The sequence below is a fragment of the Haliaeetus leucocephalus genome, unplaced genomic scaffold, assembly GCF_000737465.1.
Source record: "Haliaeetus leucocephalus isolate CR32 unplaced genomic scaffold, Haliaeetus_leucocephalus-4.0 Scaffold451, whole genome shotgun sequence".
Lineage (NCBI taxonomy): Eukaryota > Metazoa > Chordata > Aves > Accipitriformes > Accipitridae > Haliaeetus > Haliaeetus leucocephalus.
In genome coordinates, this window is record NW_010972887.1 from 3,207,329 (window position 1) to 3,224,595 (window position 17,267).

The 17,267-nt window shown below is 39.8% G+C and overlaps 1 protein-coding gene across 2 annotated transcripts in view; it reads right to left on the reverse strand.

Annotated features, from left to right (window-relative positions):
• Positions 1-16,447, reverse strand: part of ZRANB3 (zinc finger, RAN-binding domain containing 3) — a 53,024-nt gene extending 36,577 nt beyond the window's left edge. The window contains exons 1-2 of one of the 2 annotated variants that reach the window (XM_010575152.1): positions 16,422-16,447; positions 8,857-9,015 (exon numbers count right to left, since the gene is read on the reverse strand). In XM_010575152.1, the coding sequence (XP_010573454.1) occupies positions 8,857-9,008 (152 nt within the window). In that variant the 5' untranslated portion in view covers positions 9,009-9,015; positions 16,422-16,447. Of the gene's footprint in view, positions 1-8,856; positions 9,016-10,630; positions 10,701-16,421 lie in introns of those variants that run through there. The other variant, XM_010575151.1, reaches the window with a different exon arrangement.
• Positions 16,448-17,267: the final 820 nt, after the last annotated feature.

Genomic DNA, 17,267 nt, shown 5'->3' on the forward strand with positions numbered 1-17,267 from the left:
TACCAATCCTTGAAAATACTTTTGTACCTTCCAAATACTTCAAAAACAACCATCCATTCAACTGTTGACAGAATATCCCACTTCTTTTCTGACACATATCTCTGAACTAAGCAATTCTGCTGATCTTTTCTATGTTGATTTATCTCCTCTACTCTAACTTGTCCCCCCTTCAACGCAGTTCATAGACAAGATAAAGCATGTGGATTTAAACTGTTTATCCAGCTACCTTTGGGGTAGTTTTCTCCTCTGCCTATGTTCTTCCTCTCCTTCCAACTTCCATTAAGTCAGTCAGAATTTGACTCATACTTGTTTAAGACCTTACTTTTTCTCACTCACATTAAAGTGGCTTGTCTCAGATACTCAAAACCATCACTTTCATTCTGCCTTCTCTCTGATGCTGTAGTTAAACACACCAATTTTTCATTATGGATTCTCCTGCTGCAGACTTTCATTGCATGCAAGGAACACTAAACTCATTTCCTCTTTCTCCATCACTAGTAGTCTTTATCTCACTTGGTTCTTCTCTTCCATTCTAAAAAATTGTGTCCTGCATTTCTAAAAATCTGTGTTTTCTTCTCTATTCCTGCTGCTGAAAGTCCACATTTAAGCCCAGGTAATTTCTCAGATTACTACCATTGCTTTTTTCTGTTCTTAAATCTTTTTTTTTTTTAACCCTACACAGTTCTTCTCCTGAATGACGTTCTACATTCACTTACTGACAATGCATTTTTTGTTCCATTTGAACTGTTCCCAGTTCCTCCAGCATCATTTCCAAACAAGCCTCCTTGGCCATGAAAGCTCTGCAGAATTTGGCTCAATCTCTCATTCATACTTCCTGCATCTGAACCTCATTCTGTGAGCTAGCATCTTCATCAATCATCTCTCTCTCTCTCTCTCGTTTGGCACTTCTCAAATGTGAAATGTACTCTGAAACGTTACAAACCAACATCTTTAAAAAAAGAAACCCTTCTTTAAAAACATAGTACTCACAGAACTACTCTGTATTTAATTGCTGAAATGTATTAAATTAACTGTTTCATCCTCTACATATTCATTAAATAGCCATTCCATTCTTTTTCCCCAAGGATTACTTTTTAGCTTTGTTTTCCAGGACTGGTAAGAGCTGCTCATCTATTATTATGCAGGATTTAAGGACTCAGATTTATCACAAAATTTTAATTATTTCAGATATATGAAATGAGTTGCTGAATGTTGGGAAAAAAGATTTCTTTCTTACTCTAGCAAGACTTATGCCCTGTTTCAAACATCTCTTTCAGACTATCTAACCCCAATCTACTGAGACTAGAGACAGAAATCACATTAAAAAGTTACAATTATTTTTATTCCTAGTTCTCTCTGATATGAAGATCTACAAATAACAGAGACACTTGTTGATCGCACCTGATGCTGCAAGTCACCAAGTACAAATTAAAATAAAAACGAAACATTCATAGAAATATTCCTAGACATGACTAAAAAAACCAAACGTGAAAGGAATTTCATTTTCTAATATGCAAATTTAATTAATTTGGCATCTATCAGAGTCAGTGTAACAAAAACAGAGGGAATAAGCAGATCTTCCAGAAAAGACTATGATTAACTTCATCTTGCCTGTTCTTGAATTTATCTTCTTCACATTAAACTCTGAACTCTCCATCTTAAGATGAAATTGGTCACAAGTTCAGTAACAAGAATTCGAATTAACTCCAGTCTCACTACAACAGTGATGTCACAGAATCTGGAGTCAATAAAGGATATTCTGTTTGGTACTTACACCAGTTCTACATCCTTACCTGCAGCATATAAGAATGATAGATAGTCATTGTTATGTGCTTACAAGGAAATAGTCAGAATGTTCACCAAGATTTCCAGCAACTTATTCAGAACAAAATGGCTCAATATGAATTAAACTTGAAGAAAAAATCTTCTTATAAATATTCTCCATAAATACTTACAATACTGATAATTATCAGTATACATACTCAGTATATAATCTTATAATATTATCGGTATAAATACTGATAATATACTGATAATTATCAAATAGCTATAGCTCCATAAAATATGAAATCTCCATGTCAACCATTTCTGTTACATTTTTCTGCCTTTAGAAATTAATGGTTAATGTTTTCACTGCAACAATGAAGTTGTATGCTACTTGGTTAAGTTAAACTAAGACATTAAGTAAACTAATGGACTGTAGTGTTGTGAGGACTTAAAAGAGACGAGAAAACAGTAAAGCAAAATTCAACTGAAAATAACAATGCCACATCTCCCAGAAGAGAAATACTGAGAAATAATACTGAGGGACAATCCAACATCCAACAGTAGCCTGCAAAGTATTTTTATAAGTGTTCCTTTAAACCATGTAGCTGATTCTGAAAGAGATGATTTTAGACAATGGTAAAAGGCAGTTGGTCTTGCATTTAATCACAACATAGACTTGCAGCCCTCTGACCTCTCAAACAAGGGACAGAAAAATTAGATGGAGACAGTAACAGATATGTAAACATGCATCTAGGCTTAGTGCTTCAAAATGGAAGAAAAATCTATTTTCTTCTCTGAAATTTTCTTATTCATAGCTACTATCAAAGATAAGAAACTAAAGAAAAGAAATACACTGAAAAAAACAAATCAATCAGTAATCATGGATCAAAAAATAATAAAGACAAAAGCAAAGTAAAACAAAAGCTCTGGTAACTTAAAAAGGGAATACAAGACAGAAAGCAACAGTGGCATTACACAGAAGGAGAAAGATTAATAGACAACATAAAAACCAGAACCAAACTCAGTAAAAATGACAAAAATAAGAGTGAATGGGAAAAACGGTTAAACAAAAGTGTAAGAGAAAAGGACCTACTGTTTGTAAAGTGAACTAGGCCTTAAGCTTCATTGTTTCTAAGACTATTCATATCAGACATATAACTAATGATTAGAGATTGTTTTAGATATGATTAATAGAATGCAGGTGCTTATAAAACAATATGCATAAGTTGCTTATTTGTCCCTTGTGTAGCCCTCACCATGGCTGGCTTAAAACCCAGTCATGCTGAATCAACAGAAAAAGGACCATACATCTTAGACCTAAGACATAAGAATAGATAAGAGTAAGTGATTAACTTTAGAGTAAGATGAATTAATAGAACAACCTGAGTGATTCTCAGAAATTCAAAGGTGATCTTTGACGTGTAAGAAGATAAGTGACTGTGGTGACTGGAGACCTTCTGCCTATGACCACTAACTTCAGAAGAACTGGGACAAGACAATAAGAATCAGTTGAGACAGGGAAATGTATTGGACTTTTGAAACCACTGGAGAATAGAGAACTGAGAGTTCATGGAAGAACACCAAGAACTTATTTTGACAAATCATCAATTGCATATTGTTTTGTAAAATCGTATATATAGAAGGCGTTTTTGAGTTATCTTTCGCCATTCACTGCAGTGGTGGCCCAACTCTGAGTTGTTAATAAAGCAAACCTAGAGAAACCCATAACTGAAAATTCCTTAACACTGTTCTAGCACAAACTAAAATGTGCATGGAAGCAAACATAGACTGAACATATTTTCTCTCATTATATCAGCTTCCGAAAGCTAGAAATGTAACTCCCTTAGACACTCAACTCAAATGGAAATGATACCTTTCATACTACTAATACAGAAGAATTCACCTGATTCAGGCTATCTAGTTGAGTCTAGACAAAGAAAGCTCAACCTCTTCCTCAAGCTCTAAAACATTCTATTAAAAGACACATTTCCACCCCTCCCCAACACACTGGACATACAGACTATAGGGTGGGGTTTTTTTTTACGTTCAGGCAGGCTGAATGAGATACCACAAAGCGGATTCAGAATAAGGATTTCTGAGAACTTGAGAATTTTTAATTTCAAGGAGGGGGGGGGTTAAAAAAAAATAATAAACTTAGTCTACTGTGATGCACAGATATCTAGACTCAATTTCTGTGCATTCTCATCACTCTTTCCTACCACCACCCTAGAAAGTTAAAGAAATTTGTGTAGAAATTTGCCCAAGAATTTAAATATGACTTCCATCAGAAATTCCTGGCCCGACAAAGGGCTATACTGTGCCTGGGAATTCTAAACTTTTCTATTTGCTTCCTGCCCAAGAACTATCATTTCTATGATTCAGCTACTAAAAACTCAGCACACTTTATATACTCTACCTTTCCAGTGAGGAACTGGAGCTAGAACCTTATAGCTGTGTTCATAAGCTTTGAGAAAAATTTTGAGCATCTGTTTTTCTAGTCTACTTTGAGGGTGGGAGGAGGGGAATTAATTTCTATGAAGACTGATAAAGTCTTTGAACTAAAAATCTGTTTTAATTAACGAAGAACTAACTATGTGTTTCTCCTGTGTAGCTTGCCAGAGATCAGAGCCACGGTCAGTGGGGGAAAAAAAAAAAAGTACTATTTTTAAGTGCAAGCAACTGACTCGTTATTATAATAAGAGACACTTGCAGTCCGTTCTCTGTAGCCTACTATTCAAAACAATTTTAAACGCTATACAAATTTTTCTTACTCTAGAAAATGACTGCCTAACAAAACAAATAATCTTTCATGAAAACTGATAGCTCTTAAAGCCAAATATGAACTCTGCATATCATGTTACTGCAATCCATTGTTATTTACCTCTTTTTTACTGTGTCTATACACAATAAACAATATTAAAAATCACATGCTCCAGAACATATAAATGTAAGCTAATATATTACCTCTAAAACTTATAAAGGTACCATTAAAAAGCAAAAATTATTTATAAATCAACACTGGGGTAAAATACAGATCCTGGTAAATGTACCAATAAGCATTTCAATATTTAGATAAATTTATATATATATATTCCCCCCCCCCCTCCCCAAAAATAGAACTTACAATGGTAATTCGCTTGAACCTTATGTAAGAAAACGAGAAGAAAACATAGAAGGAAACTAGATGACCCCAGTAAAACTGTTTGAGCATACAATTTTAATGAAAAAGCTCACTTCATGAGTGGTAAATATCTCCAAGTCCTCTTTTGCACCCACAAGCAAGATAGCTTAAACAAATCGTTCTGCCAACATTTCTAGAAAAAAAGATACCTGTGTGTCTGAAGGCATCTTTTTCGGATACCATCAACAAAGCAAGCAATGCTAAATAATGATGTTTGCAAATCACATGCTGACAGTTTTTATTATAAAACTTGATAAAGCATTTAGTGATATGGTTTGTACAGGTTACCCAGTAGCAAGAGAGCTAACTTTCAAACAATAGCATGCCTCTGACTTTTACAGTATATTCAGGTGAGCGAATTGTTTATAATACAAGACAGATGTCACACACTTCTATAAAGAGAGGACATAAAACAAGAATACATGGTAGAAAGAGACAGTGAGTTTCCAAGTACTATGTTAGTGAAAAGCAACAGTAAAAATCATTAATATCCAAAGACAGATGTTGGCTCAAAAGAGATTGTCGGTACAAGCCCATCCACCTCTGCATCTTGGATATTTTGCCCAAACTTCTACCACTTTTTCCAGAGTATTGTGCTTCAACACTGCCACCTCCTCTTCACTAACACCTGACCATTGGCTGGTGGCTTCTCAGTATTGTTTAGGCCTTCATTCTCAAGTCAGCCTCCTCCTGCATACTTCATAGATTTTACATGGAAGAATAAAATAGGCCTGAAAATTATACTCTGTTGCTCAGAATAACTAAACCCAATAAGCAAGATAATACCTTTACTTTAAGTTTTTCGGTTTATGCCTCTTCACTTGCAATTAGGTTACCCTGAGCATTTAGGAAATGGGGATTTGTCCACATCTTCCAACTATGACTAATAACCAGCAAAGAGCAAACAGAATTGTGTAGCTTCACCTCCCAGCAACCCCTCCTAAGCCCATTGCTAAGAGCTTATGTTCCTGGAAGGGACAAGTTTGTTGCTTTCTATTTAAGAGACAGTTTAAAGCACGTATAAAAAAATAAATACATATTAATGCCGTTTTTAAAAGCAACTTATACTTTTCCTGAAAGAAAAGCATAAAAATAAAATAGTTTTCAAGGACAGAATTTATGTGCACCCACCTTTTCTGCACATTAATGTCTGAGGTTATAAATAAAGACCAAACATTGTTTCCATCCCTAGGTACCTATTCCCAAGTGCACTTCTGATGAATAATCTCTAGTAAGGAATAAGCAGCCATGCAGTTATTTACCTTTAAGGTGTGTGCGTGAGCTAAAAGGTATCTTAGCATATGTTGAACTATACACTGTCTTGTTGGCTCTCAAATTATTATTTCCTAGAAAAGTGTTACACAGTCTCTGCTAGTCTAGACAATGCCTTCGGAGCATCTGAAAAAGCCTTTGATTCATTTACTAATGAATCAAAGGCACAAATCACAACAGCATATTTATTTTATGCTCCAGGAAAAGGCGAGGGAATAAATAGCTTACTCCCAGCCCCTTCCATGCAGAAATAAAAGTTTGTTCTACTAATAAATCTGTTTTCACGCTGGGTGCTTGTCTAACCTAAGATAATATTAATTGAATCTCTTCAGCCAGCAATAGAGCACTTTGTCTACACCAGTTTCCTGCCACTACAGCAAAGCGTGGATTAACTGATGACTGCAAAGGGAGTGCGTAGCCTGAGGGAGAGAGGAAAGAAGAGCTGAGATGCACATATTGCTTACTTCAAGTCCTATGTTTATATATTTTTAAAACTAGAAAAGACACTTCTATGGAAAAGTACTGAAAGAAGGCTTAAATCATTACGGAGTACACAAAAGGGAAAGACTTGGCTGAGCCAAGGGCTGACAAACTAATAAGAAAATTCAGCTACAAGCAGCAGAGGCTCTTGTTCTCTGTTTTGGAACAGAAAGAAAATTGGATCTGCTTGAGCAAGGGACAGATTTAAAAACACACTCCTCAGGAAAGTTTGATTTAATACATTTTACTTTATACAGAGGTTGGCTGAGAGTGTGCACACAATTCCTCAATTTGACCCAGCTAACATACAGAATTTGCTATGTCAAGGAATGAGATTTCTTGTGATCATTATGAAAATACTTTCATACCCATGTCACAGTAAAACCATCAGTGCCATATTACTCAACAGTCTTTTGTTAGTGAAAGGTTTCAAGAAAAGAAAACAACATAAAGCCCATAACCCTAATGAAAATAATATAATTCCCTCCTTGACAGAGAGTCATTAGCCTAGGTATTCCAAACCTTTTTACACACTTATTGCAGGCAATTGCTACTTCTCAAACAAAAAGAAGAAAGAAACGTCTGATTAAAATTTATCTAGTCCTACAGTTAAGCTGCTTCCTGAGGAACCTCTATATTATATAAAAGGCTGCAAAAGATTATGCTACTTCCAAACACATCCACTAGCCTACACTAACTAACATTAAAGAAACTATACACATTTAATGTCTTCTGTTATTTCACTATTTGTATATACAAATGCACCTCAACTGCATACTATATAAAATCTCACTTTCCCTTATTAGAATCAGATCAACAGAGATACAGTAGCAAAGGGCTTTCGATTTATTAAATTCAATTCTAACGCAGACTTTGCTGTCTATTCTATCAAAGTCTTAGTGACCGATTAAAACTGTATGCATTCATTCTCACAGTCACACTGTGCAGCAGGAAAGTCCCTAATATGACCAGTGGTCACAGAGAAGTTAATACCAATACAGCATAAAGCTTTTTAAATCTCAGGCTTGCACGTTAATGGCTGGGCTCATTTTTCTACTCTGCTACCTAGTCTGGCAGCATAAAATAGATGGTTTGCTTCATTCCCTGAAGATAGCAGCTATAATTGCTGAAGGTTTTTGGCCAAATGAATAGAATTAAAGGAAAAAAACTTCACAGGAAATTTTAATTGATCAAACGTTCCATATAATTGCAAGAACTGACGATAAACATTTCCTTTCCAATTTTTCACCTTTAGAGAAAGAGAGGCACATTTCTCCTGCAACAAATCACAAACTTTAGCAAGCAACCCCCTTAGACCCTAAGCTTCTTGTTCTGAGCAAGATGATGAAATGATCAGAAACTAACTTCATGCTTCTTTAAAACCTAAGCTAAAACAATTTCATTTGTGCCAGACCTCTAAAACGTCATTACTTTCCAAAAGAACAACATACAGTAGTTTCATGGCTTTAGGTTGCAATTGCCTAAATTTTCTAAAATTTATAAACATGGAAATAGCATTCTCCTTCACTCTCCTTTGCCCCTGTAACTCAGTAACAGGCTCTTACTCAGCAAAGTATTTCCAGCCTCTGCTGCATAAACTATTTTTCTGATTTATCAGGTACTTAATTGTTGAATGCCTAGTCTATCAGCTGCTGCACTTGCTAACTGAGCACTCTGCAATGCTGCTTCTGCTCTGCTATTGCAGCTCAGTGAGATCCAGAACACCCTGATTACATACCAGAATTGTACCAAGTTTAAAATAGAATATCACACAGATGCATCAAGATCTGTTAGTCATTCTCTTAACAGCTCTACCACGCCATTAAGAACTAAAGAAACAAATGTGAATTAACTTATTTTAAGAATTCTCTATTAACATGAAAAAAAGGATGGTCCTACTGATATCAACCTCCTCTTACATGAGGAGATCTTTGCTATTACAATCCCCTTTTGCATAATGCATTATTAAACATTTCTTCATCCTCTGGGGGAAAAAACAAATCAACCCCTCATGTTAAACCACGTTACCTTACAGTTTAAGAAAGATTTCTGTAATATAACTCACCTAAGAACTGCTGGTATTGCACAGCCTTTGTAAAAATTAATTTATGTTTATCTAAAATAATTTTTAGCATATGATACAATAAGGATTTTACCTGCCACTTCTCTGAAGTGCAAATATGATGCCTTTCTCCTGAAAAGGAAGCAGTTTCTTTCTCAGTCTTTCAGGTAGAAAGGACAGCTTAGCATTGACATCTTCTGCATAAGAAGCTTCAAGTGTAGGTGTTTCCTGGAATGTACTAGCCATGTTGAACCTAAGGGAAACAAAACCAAAAAAAGATGTCTTACTTAAGACAGGTCTGCAATACATTACAGAATAAAGCTTCATGGAACAATAATAATCACTCCGTCTTGAAATATTCAATATCTACACAACTTTTCTGAAGTCTTGAGAATTCTCCCCAGAAAGCATAAAATAATGCAGATGATGGAGGAAGAGTCCACCACATCACTATCAATAAAATATTCTAACTATTCCAGTATGAAGAGGTCAGCATGTATCAATTCCTCAATGCTATGAAATAGTTAAGAAAGTCCCTTGTTCATGGATGAAAGTTATTGCCCATTCAAATACAGCTTACTTATAGACAATGAAATATGACTCTTTCAGTAAAGATTTTTCAGAGAAGTTACAGGAAAAAAAGGTTATTTAAACTTCTGATGATGGAACTAACAGTCCTCTAAAATTTTTAATCCTAAGAATTAAATCAGGAAAAAAGGGCAAATACAGCCAGTGGAGGTAAGGAAGAAGAAAAAAAAAAAAAAAGGAGTAAGGAACTTTATTCCCCTCAGAAAGAAACAATCTTAAACCACATAATTAATCAATGAAAATTCTCACACTGTGCTTCAGACTAAAAATGTGGATTCTTCATTCATTTTTGTCCAAGGGGACAGGGTCAGAGAAAAAACACTAGCTTTTGTTCTCCTATAACTTCAACAGACTTTAAACAAACAAATGGTTAAAAAGCTTAGTAGCAGTCCACTAACTATACATAAGGAAAGCAACAAACCTTTACATCAAAGCATTACCTAATTATTTTGGATTCATGGCCTGCGTGAAGAGCAGGATTACCTTAATGATCATAGCAACAAAGAGTATCAGCCAAAATATGCTTCCTGTACTGTTAGCAGTAGAGATTGTACCACCACATTTGATAGCAAAATTCTGGACATGTTGCACTCAGATTTTTTGATACTGACATATTTCTGAAGCAACTTGGAAGAAGTTAGATATGATCTGGTGGGATGAACCATTATATTCACAAGAAGAAATGTGCTGAACTGAACAGTCATTCACTTCATGGATCTGCAGGACTAACCCACCCATTTTTTCACACTGACTGGTTACAAAGTAAGATAGACCTGGGGACAATGCCAATGGTTAAAGTAATCAACATAATAAAGCACGATCATGCAAAACAGAGTTTGCAACAGTTTCCTTCTATTGTCACGGAGTTCAGGTGAGGAGGTAAAACGGATTGATTCAGATGAAACTATATGCCACAGAGAAAGAACAGCACCTCTGTATTCCTAAAGAATTCCATTTATGAAATTTTAGCTACAAAACTTGATGTATGCTCTTCCAGCTGAAGTTACATTCTCTTCAGCGAAGAGAATCTAGCTGTCACTGCACTAGCACTACTGCACTGTGTCAACCTATCTACAGCCCAAGCCGAAAGAGCCTGGGCTTTTGTTCTAGCGCAACTCCACAAACATCTAACGCTCCATCTTCCACGGGCCTACGTTAGACTAAAACTGAGAAATCCTTCCATTGGGATGAAGGGGTGGGGGTGTGTTCGTTCCTACTGGAAGCTCTCCAAGACGGTGGGAGGTCCCCGGCCCCCGAGAGCCCCTCTCCATGGTGCTTACCCCGAGGGCGGCGGGAGGCGGCGCACGGAGCCCCTGGCCGTGGTGCTGCAGGATGCGGGGCGGAGGTGCGGGAGTGGGATTCGCTCACCCCCTGCTGTACTCCTCTCAGCCGGCTCCTGGCCTGTCTGGCAGTTAGTATTGTCTTAAAATCGGGCAGGTCCAAAGGAAAAGGGAAAGAAAAGAGGCCTAGAGGGCACTGCAAAAATAAGTTGTTGGGAAGTTGCCACTTTTGGAGGTGGGGAAAAAAAAAAAAATTGGCACTGTCAGTACTGTTGACAAAAATGTCTGTAACTGGACCATCCCCCTCCCACTCCCCACCCCCCCAAAAAAACCCCCAAATGAAAAAAAGGACCACTGCCTCCCAGAAAAGAAAAAAAAAAAAGGGAGGGTGGGAAGGACCTGATCACTCAAATCCACTGAACTGTTGTAGAACCCTAGAAAAATGAAGATTTTGGAGTATCCTGTCACCGGCATCACCAGTCAGTCTGAGGACATTCAGACAGACAGAAAATGAGTAAGTGCTTTTTTTGGTTATATGATGAATTATAGGCATACCTATTAAGCTACGTACCACAGACATTCAGAGAACCGGAAAGAAAATGCTGCAGACGAGCCTACGGTCAAGTTCTATGAGATTGTCATCACGAAAGTATTGAACAGGGTAACATTGCAGAACTGCTGCACATAGCATCTGTTGCCACTTCTACAACGAAGTGGTGTGTAACCACAACCATTTTGATGTACTATTCTGCTGGACAATGAGGGGGGTGGGGGAAGTGAATTTAAATTTAAAATATCGAGCAACACTCGAGGCATAAGGGCTATATCTACCACTGCTATGGATTTTGTTCTATTTGTATTAAATTACTTAGCTGCTAGAGAATCTATTTTAAGAAGCATATTCTTGAAGAGTTATCCTTTGTCCCACATATTAACCCCTGGAAATATTATTGCACATGTATGAAAACAATGATCCTAACTGGAATCATAGATATGTGTGTGCATGTATATACACACACTTAAGGACTTCTGTATGAACATGGTTTCAAGCCTGGTCTCAAAAACATGTAACTCAAGGGTCTGAACACCTGATGTTACTCACTGGATGAGTGCAAGTGATTCACACAGCAATAAGAACTCCACAGCTGCAGAGAGGCTGCTGTTGTGCTTCCAATAACATGATCAAGGTACAGAAAGCCCAGTTCTCAAGTAAGTCTGGTACTACCAACAGAGAGACAGGATCTTTTCTCCCTAGATTCATATCACGTCATACACTCAACATGCTAACCTAACAAAAGACAAGCCTAGTGCTGCTAAACCTCCTCCTGGCACACACTTCTGACTAAAGACTTTCTAGAACATAACTTGTCCAAAGATAGAGGGACACGTTCTGAATGTCAGCGAAATGGCCAGTTACAGAGAAAAGAAGTCCTGATTTCTTTTGCAAACCGGACATTCTGTGTCATCTAAGTGTGATTGCACAATTAACTATGGCTTCCTCCCCCACACTTTTATAAATGGAATCTCTCTCATATCTTTAAAGAAACCATATTCTTCTATCTTGGGCCTCTGGAACATTCCACAGCAGATAAAAGTACTATGATCAGTACCAACGCTCTTTGATACGTGTCCATCACTGAATTTTGCTTAACAGAAGAAGGAAAGCCTCTGGCTTGCCCTGTACACCCAAGAGATGCATTTCACAGAAAAGAAGTCATAAAGCTCTGGTAAATACCCACTTCATCTCTTAGTTGAGCAAACAGAAATGTTTCAGCTCTAACTGTTGGGAAAGCAATCATAATCACTTCAATAGTTCTATCACAATATTTTCCCCAGAGTATTTTTTTTTTTGTCTTTTTAGAAGTTGATTAAGGTACTTCAAGACTGCTGGCAAAAAACAAACACTAAACATTTCTGTAGAGCCAACCTTAAAAAAGTATGCTGCAGGATTGGTGGACCCAACAAACCTGTTCAACACTCAGTTCTGTGATTCACCCCTAAAGAAAATTTCTGACTCATTTTCTGGGATGATTTTCTATTCTATAAAAGCAGAGAAAATTAGATACTTCTGATCAGCTTGCTACATAGCTTGTTGTGAGTGACACTATGAAAATGAAACGTTAACATAATTAACTTTCTGTTGAACTAGATTATGACAAGATTCTTTCACTGAAACACTGAATAAAAACCATGCAGTTTCAGAAGCATAAATCTGAATTAGAGGAGGCACACATGACTCATCAGAACACAGCGATACTACCATAAAAAATGTTTCTACATCAGTCACTAATAAGGCGAAAACTGACTTTGCAGATATATCTTAAAAAGCAGAAACAGCAACACAGAAAGCACTAACTACCACATATATACAAGTTTTTGGTTTTTTTTCCTCTAGGAGAATAATTAAAGAAATGAATGGTGAATAATTATCGAATAGGTGTATAATTAAAGAAGTCCACATGCAGTGAACAATGACTGTTATAAAAACATATACAATGACTAGCATGAGCGCAAGACGAGACAGCGATATGGATTGTACATTACTAAACCTTTCATGCATTGCTCCTTGGAAAGGCAAAGTAGTGTACATAATCACATTACCCAAATATTCTCCTAATTATCTACCCTATTATTTTAACTTGGACTACAAGCTTTCAAAGATGGCCTTTGCCATCTGCTGTGCATATATAACCTACTGCTCACATGGTTGATTACTATCAAGTTCACGGCAAGTAAAAAAATACCTCAGGTAAAATATTTGATGCTCAAGATATGACTGCCTGAGAACATGCACTTCAGAATGAAGTTTTAATAACTTAGATAACTAAAAGGCACTTTTTTTTTTAAAGCAACACTTACATAGTTCTTCCCCAAACCTCTTAAGTTTACTACAATTATTGTCAACATGCACTTTTTAATGATCATACAAAGATTCATACCCTGAAGATTCAAAGATCTCTCTCACAATTTCTGACTAAAGAGCAGTGACAGAAATCCATATTCAGTCCATATTCATACCTGCAACACTATCTTATGATATCCAAAGCTATAAAAGGCACTATGAAAGGTATATTGACCCTATGAAAGATTTATTTTGGTTGTGTAGAAAATGAGAAAGAACAGTGATGAAACAAGACAGAGAAAGAAATTAATTCCACCAAATTGCCTTTTATTGATTTGCTAACGTAATAATTATACTGAGAATCAATGCCTTACTTGTGTATAATGACTTTGACAGTGGTGGTCATTTATATTTTGTTTTGAGACAGATCAATTATGTACACCACTGTAGTAACGTTGACAAATAAAAATAGCCTTTTTTAAAAGAAAAAAAGAATTTAGTCAGTGTAGCAAAAGACCAGTTTGTGTCTGCTTTTCTACCCACTGCAGATTCGGAAGCTCTAAAGAGAGAAAAATTAGCGCATGTTTTCTCTAACTACAATTTTTCATTTGTTTCTGTGTGCTTAATACATTGTAATATGCATCCCATCAACCTTACCACATCTCTAGATCACAAGCTCTGGAACTTCAGTTTTCTTGGACAAAACAGACTTAAAGGTTTGGTGTGGAGACCTAACTTCTCACTCAGAGTACATTCAGCTACAGCAGTTTTAAAAGTAAAAAAATAAAAACTGTACGGTATTTTCTCAAGTGTTTTAAAAGAAATCAAGGATGAAATAGCTGAATTACTAAACCCATTAACTTTTAATCTAAATTGCTTTAGTATCTCAGGACTAGCTAGTGGTAAATGATCCCAACTTCTAAAAGCAAGAACGGGGAAGACTCATTGAACTACAGCATGATTCACTTACAGGGCATAAAAATCAGTAAAAAATTATGAAGTGCAGAACTTGTGAACACCAGGATAAATGCGCCTATTTGGTGGGAGTCAACATGTCTTTTGGAAAGGTAAGTCTTATCTTTCAAGTCTGCTGAAGTTTTTTTGAAGGGGATCTACAACAATGCACCTATAAACTGGTTGATGCAGTCCACTATTTTTCAAAATCAATTAAATTAAAACAGAGTAAGTTTTATAAACATATTTGTACAGTAATTATAATTTCCAGGAAAACTTTTGAGAAAGTATCTCAAACTTTTAAGAAAACTGAGCTGTCACATGAAAAAATTGCACTGAAACTTTTTTTAAATACAAGCAAGTAGACTGTTCATACATGAGAGAAACAACATCAGCAATATTTCAAAGGAGCCTGCTCCAACTTCTATTATGTTCAATGAATTCATAAATGATCTGGAAAAGTAAGTAACCACCTAAGGATAAGGGCAGTGTAAATACTAATAAAATAAAATAAAATTTAAAACAAAAAAAATCTGGAATTCTTTCTGTCACTACTGCTGCTGCTATACTGCATTTCACTACAGACACTTATCCTTCCAGAGGTATGCATTGAGACCCACCTGGTTGAGGCTATTACCCCAGGTGATATGTTTCTTTATTGGCAGGTTGGGTACAAGACTGATGAGAACCTCAAGGACTGACTACTTAAGTTTTGCAAGAGCTGCTTGTCAACACAAGCTGGTACCATAATATAAACCCACCATTTATTTTTACAGGCCACTAAGTATAGCTTTTTAATGCAGCTCAGCAGCAGATTCCTAAAACAAGTGAGCATTTCCATCAAGAGTTTGCTTCATAAACTTCCTCTCGATGGTCCTAACTGCTCCATGACTATATGTTCAATAAAACTTAATAGGGAATTCAAGGCTCTAAGAAAATGAGGGGACCTTGGCTGATTGATTCATCAACCATTTTTCCACCAGCGGAATAATAAAGAACTAAAAAACTACCCAAGTCTTCAGGATACAGCCTTTTATAAAATGCTACAAGAAAACCCAATCAGACAGCACACAGGACATCACAAAGCTCTGTAGCACACAACAGGTTTTCTGCAGGCCGGCGTACTGGGCTTGAGGAAAACCTTAATACCTGCCTCGAGGCAAGGTTTTTTTGACTTACGCAATTTCCTGTACACGGCAGCGTCCTGCAAAAGCAGGACTACCCGAGCACATGCTGTGATAACCCAGCAGCAGCAGCCAGGGCGAACAGAACTAGCGAGACCTTTTGGCACAAACGCGGCCTGAGAAAGAACAAGAGTCACCTGGAAGCTCGTCCCCTTACAACGAGCGAGTCCCCACCCGGGGCACCCCCCGACGCGGCTCACTGCGCAGCCCCTCACCGCGTGACACCCCGTCAGGCGAGGCCTAGGCCGCCCCTCACAACCGCTGCCCGTCTCCTCACGGGCCCCCGCAAGGGAACAGGCTGGAAGCGGCCCCTCAGGGGAGCGGGAGGAAGGGCCAGGGCCACCACGCCAGGTCAGGTCAGGTCAGGCCAGGCCAGGCCGGACCGGACCAGACCAGACCAGGCCCCGCCGCTCCACTCACGGCCCCGACCGCCGCCGCCGCCGCCTCCCCGCACCTTCGCGGGCTCCGGGCTCAAACCGCCGCCGCCGCCCGGAAATGACGCACGACCTAACGGGGGGGGAGGGGAGAGCGCAAAGACGCACGCACCCGCGCGCTTCCCGCCGCGCGCGCGGCGCTTCCGGGCCCGGCGATCGTTTTTTTTCTTTATGTTTTTTGGTTGTTTTGTTTTTTTTTTTTTTTTTGTTCCCCCCCCCCCCCCTCCCGCCTCCGCTTCCCCGGGAGCGAGTTAAACGGCACGTTCCTGCCTGGCGGTGCCTCGTACCGGCCCCTGCTTCGCTCGGATGGTGCGCGGGGGAGGAGGGGAGGGCTGAGGGAGCCGGAGGGGAAGGGGGAAGGAGAGCGGCGCGGTTACCTCACGGCAGAGGCCGCTCCGAGAGGGGCGGGCTGGGAGGAGAGGGTGGCAGGCGCCGGGTATGGCGTTAATAAGGGCCGGGCTAAGCGAGGGGCCCGCTGGACGGGCAGCGCCGCCGGCTCTAGAGGTTGGCGGAAGGAAAGGCTGAGGGCTGGGGCCAGGCCGAAGGGCGAAAGGGTTCGCGGCCAAGCCGCCACTTGCAGCTCCCGCCTTGCCCTGCACCGGCCCTGTCGGGGGCGAGGGGCTCTTGGTGCGCCTGCCGGGGGAGGGGGGCACCCGGCGGGGTTGGGGTGCTGCTGCTCGGGATGGACCGCATCCCAGGCGGCAGCGGACCTGCTCGGGTGCGTTACGGTGAAGGGGGGGCTGCCGCCGCCGCCCGGGGGAGGGGGAGCCAAGGGAGAGGGGACACCCGGGCTGTCATTAGCCGCCGGAGCAGTCCGTCTTGCGCGCCGCCGCGCTGCCAGTGGCCGTCGGCTGCCCACCGTGGGCGGGCGTTGCGGTACCGGTCTCCGCGCCAAGGCGGGGTTCTTGTTGGTGGTCACGGCCGTCTGTCGAGGCGGCGGCGCGCACCGATTGGCCGCTGTCTTCTGGGCGGGCTTGCGCCCGCGTATGCGCTGAGAGGCACCGCTCACCGGCAGCGCCGGGAGAGGGCGCCGCGCCGCTAATTGGCCCTCGCGGCCGTTAATCATTAGCATTCCGCGCGGCTACTGGCGGCGGCGGCGCGGCGGGGCGGGCCTTTCTCCCCGCCGCGGCAGCAGGAGGAACCCGGGCGGCTGTCGGGGCTGGCGATGGGGTTAAGCGCCCCTCGTGTGTGAGCCCGCCGCCGCCGCGCCGGCCCCAGCCCGC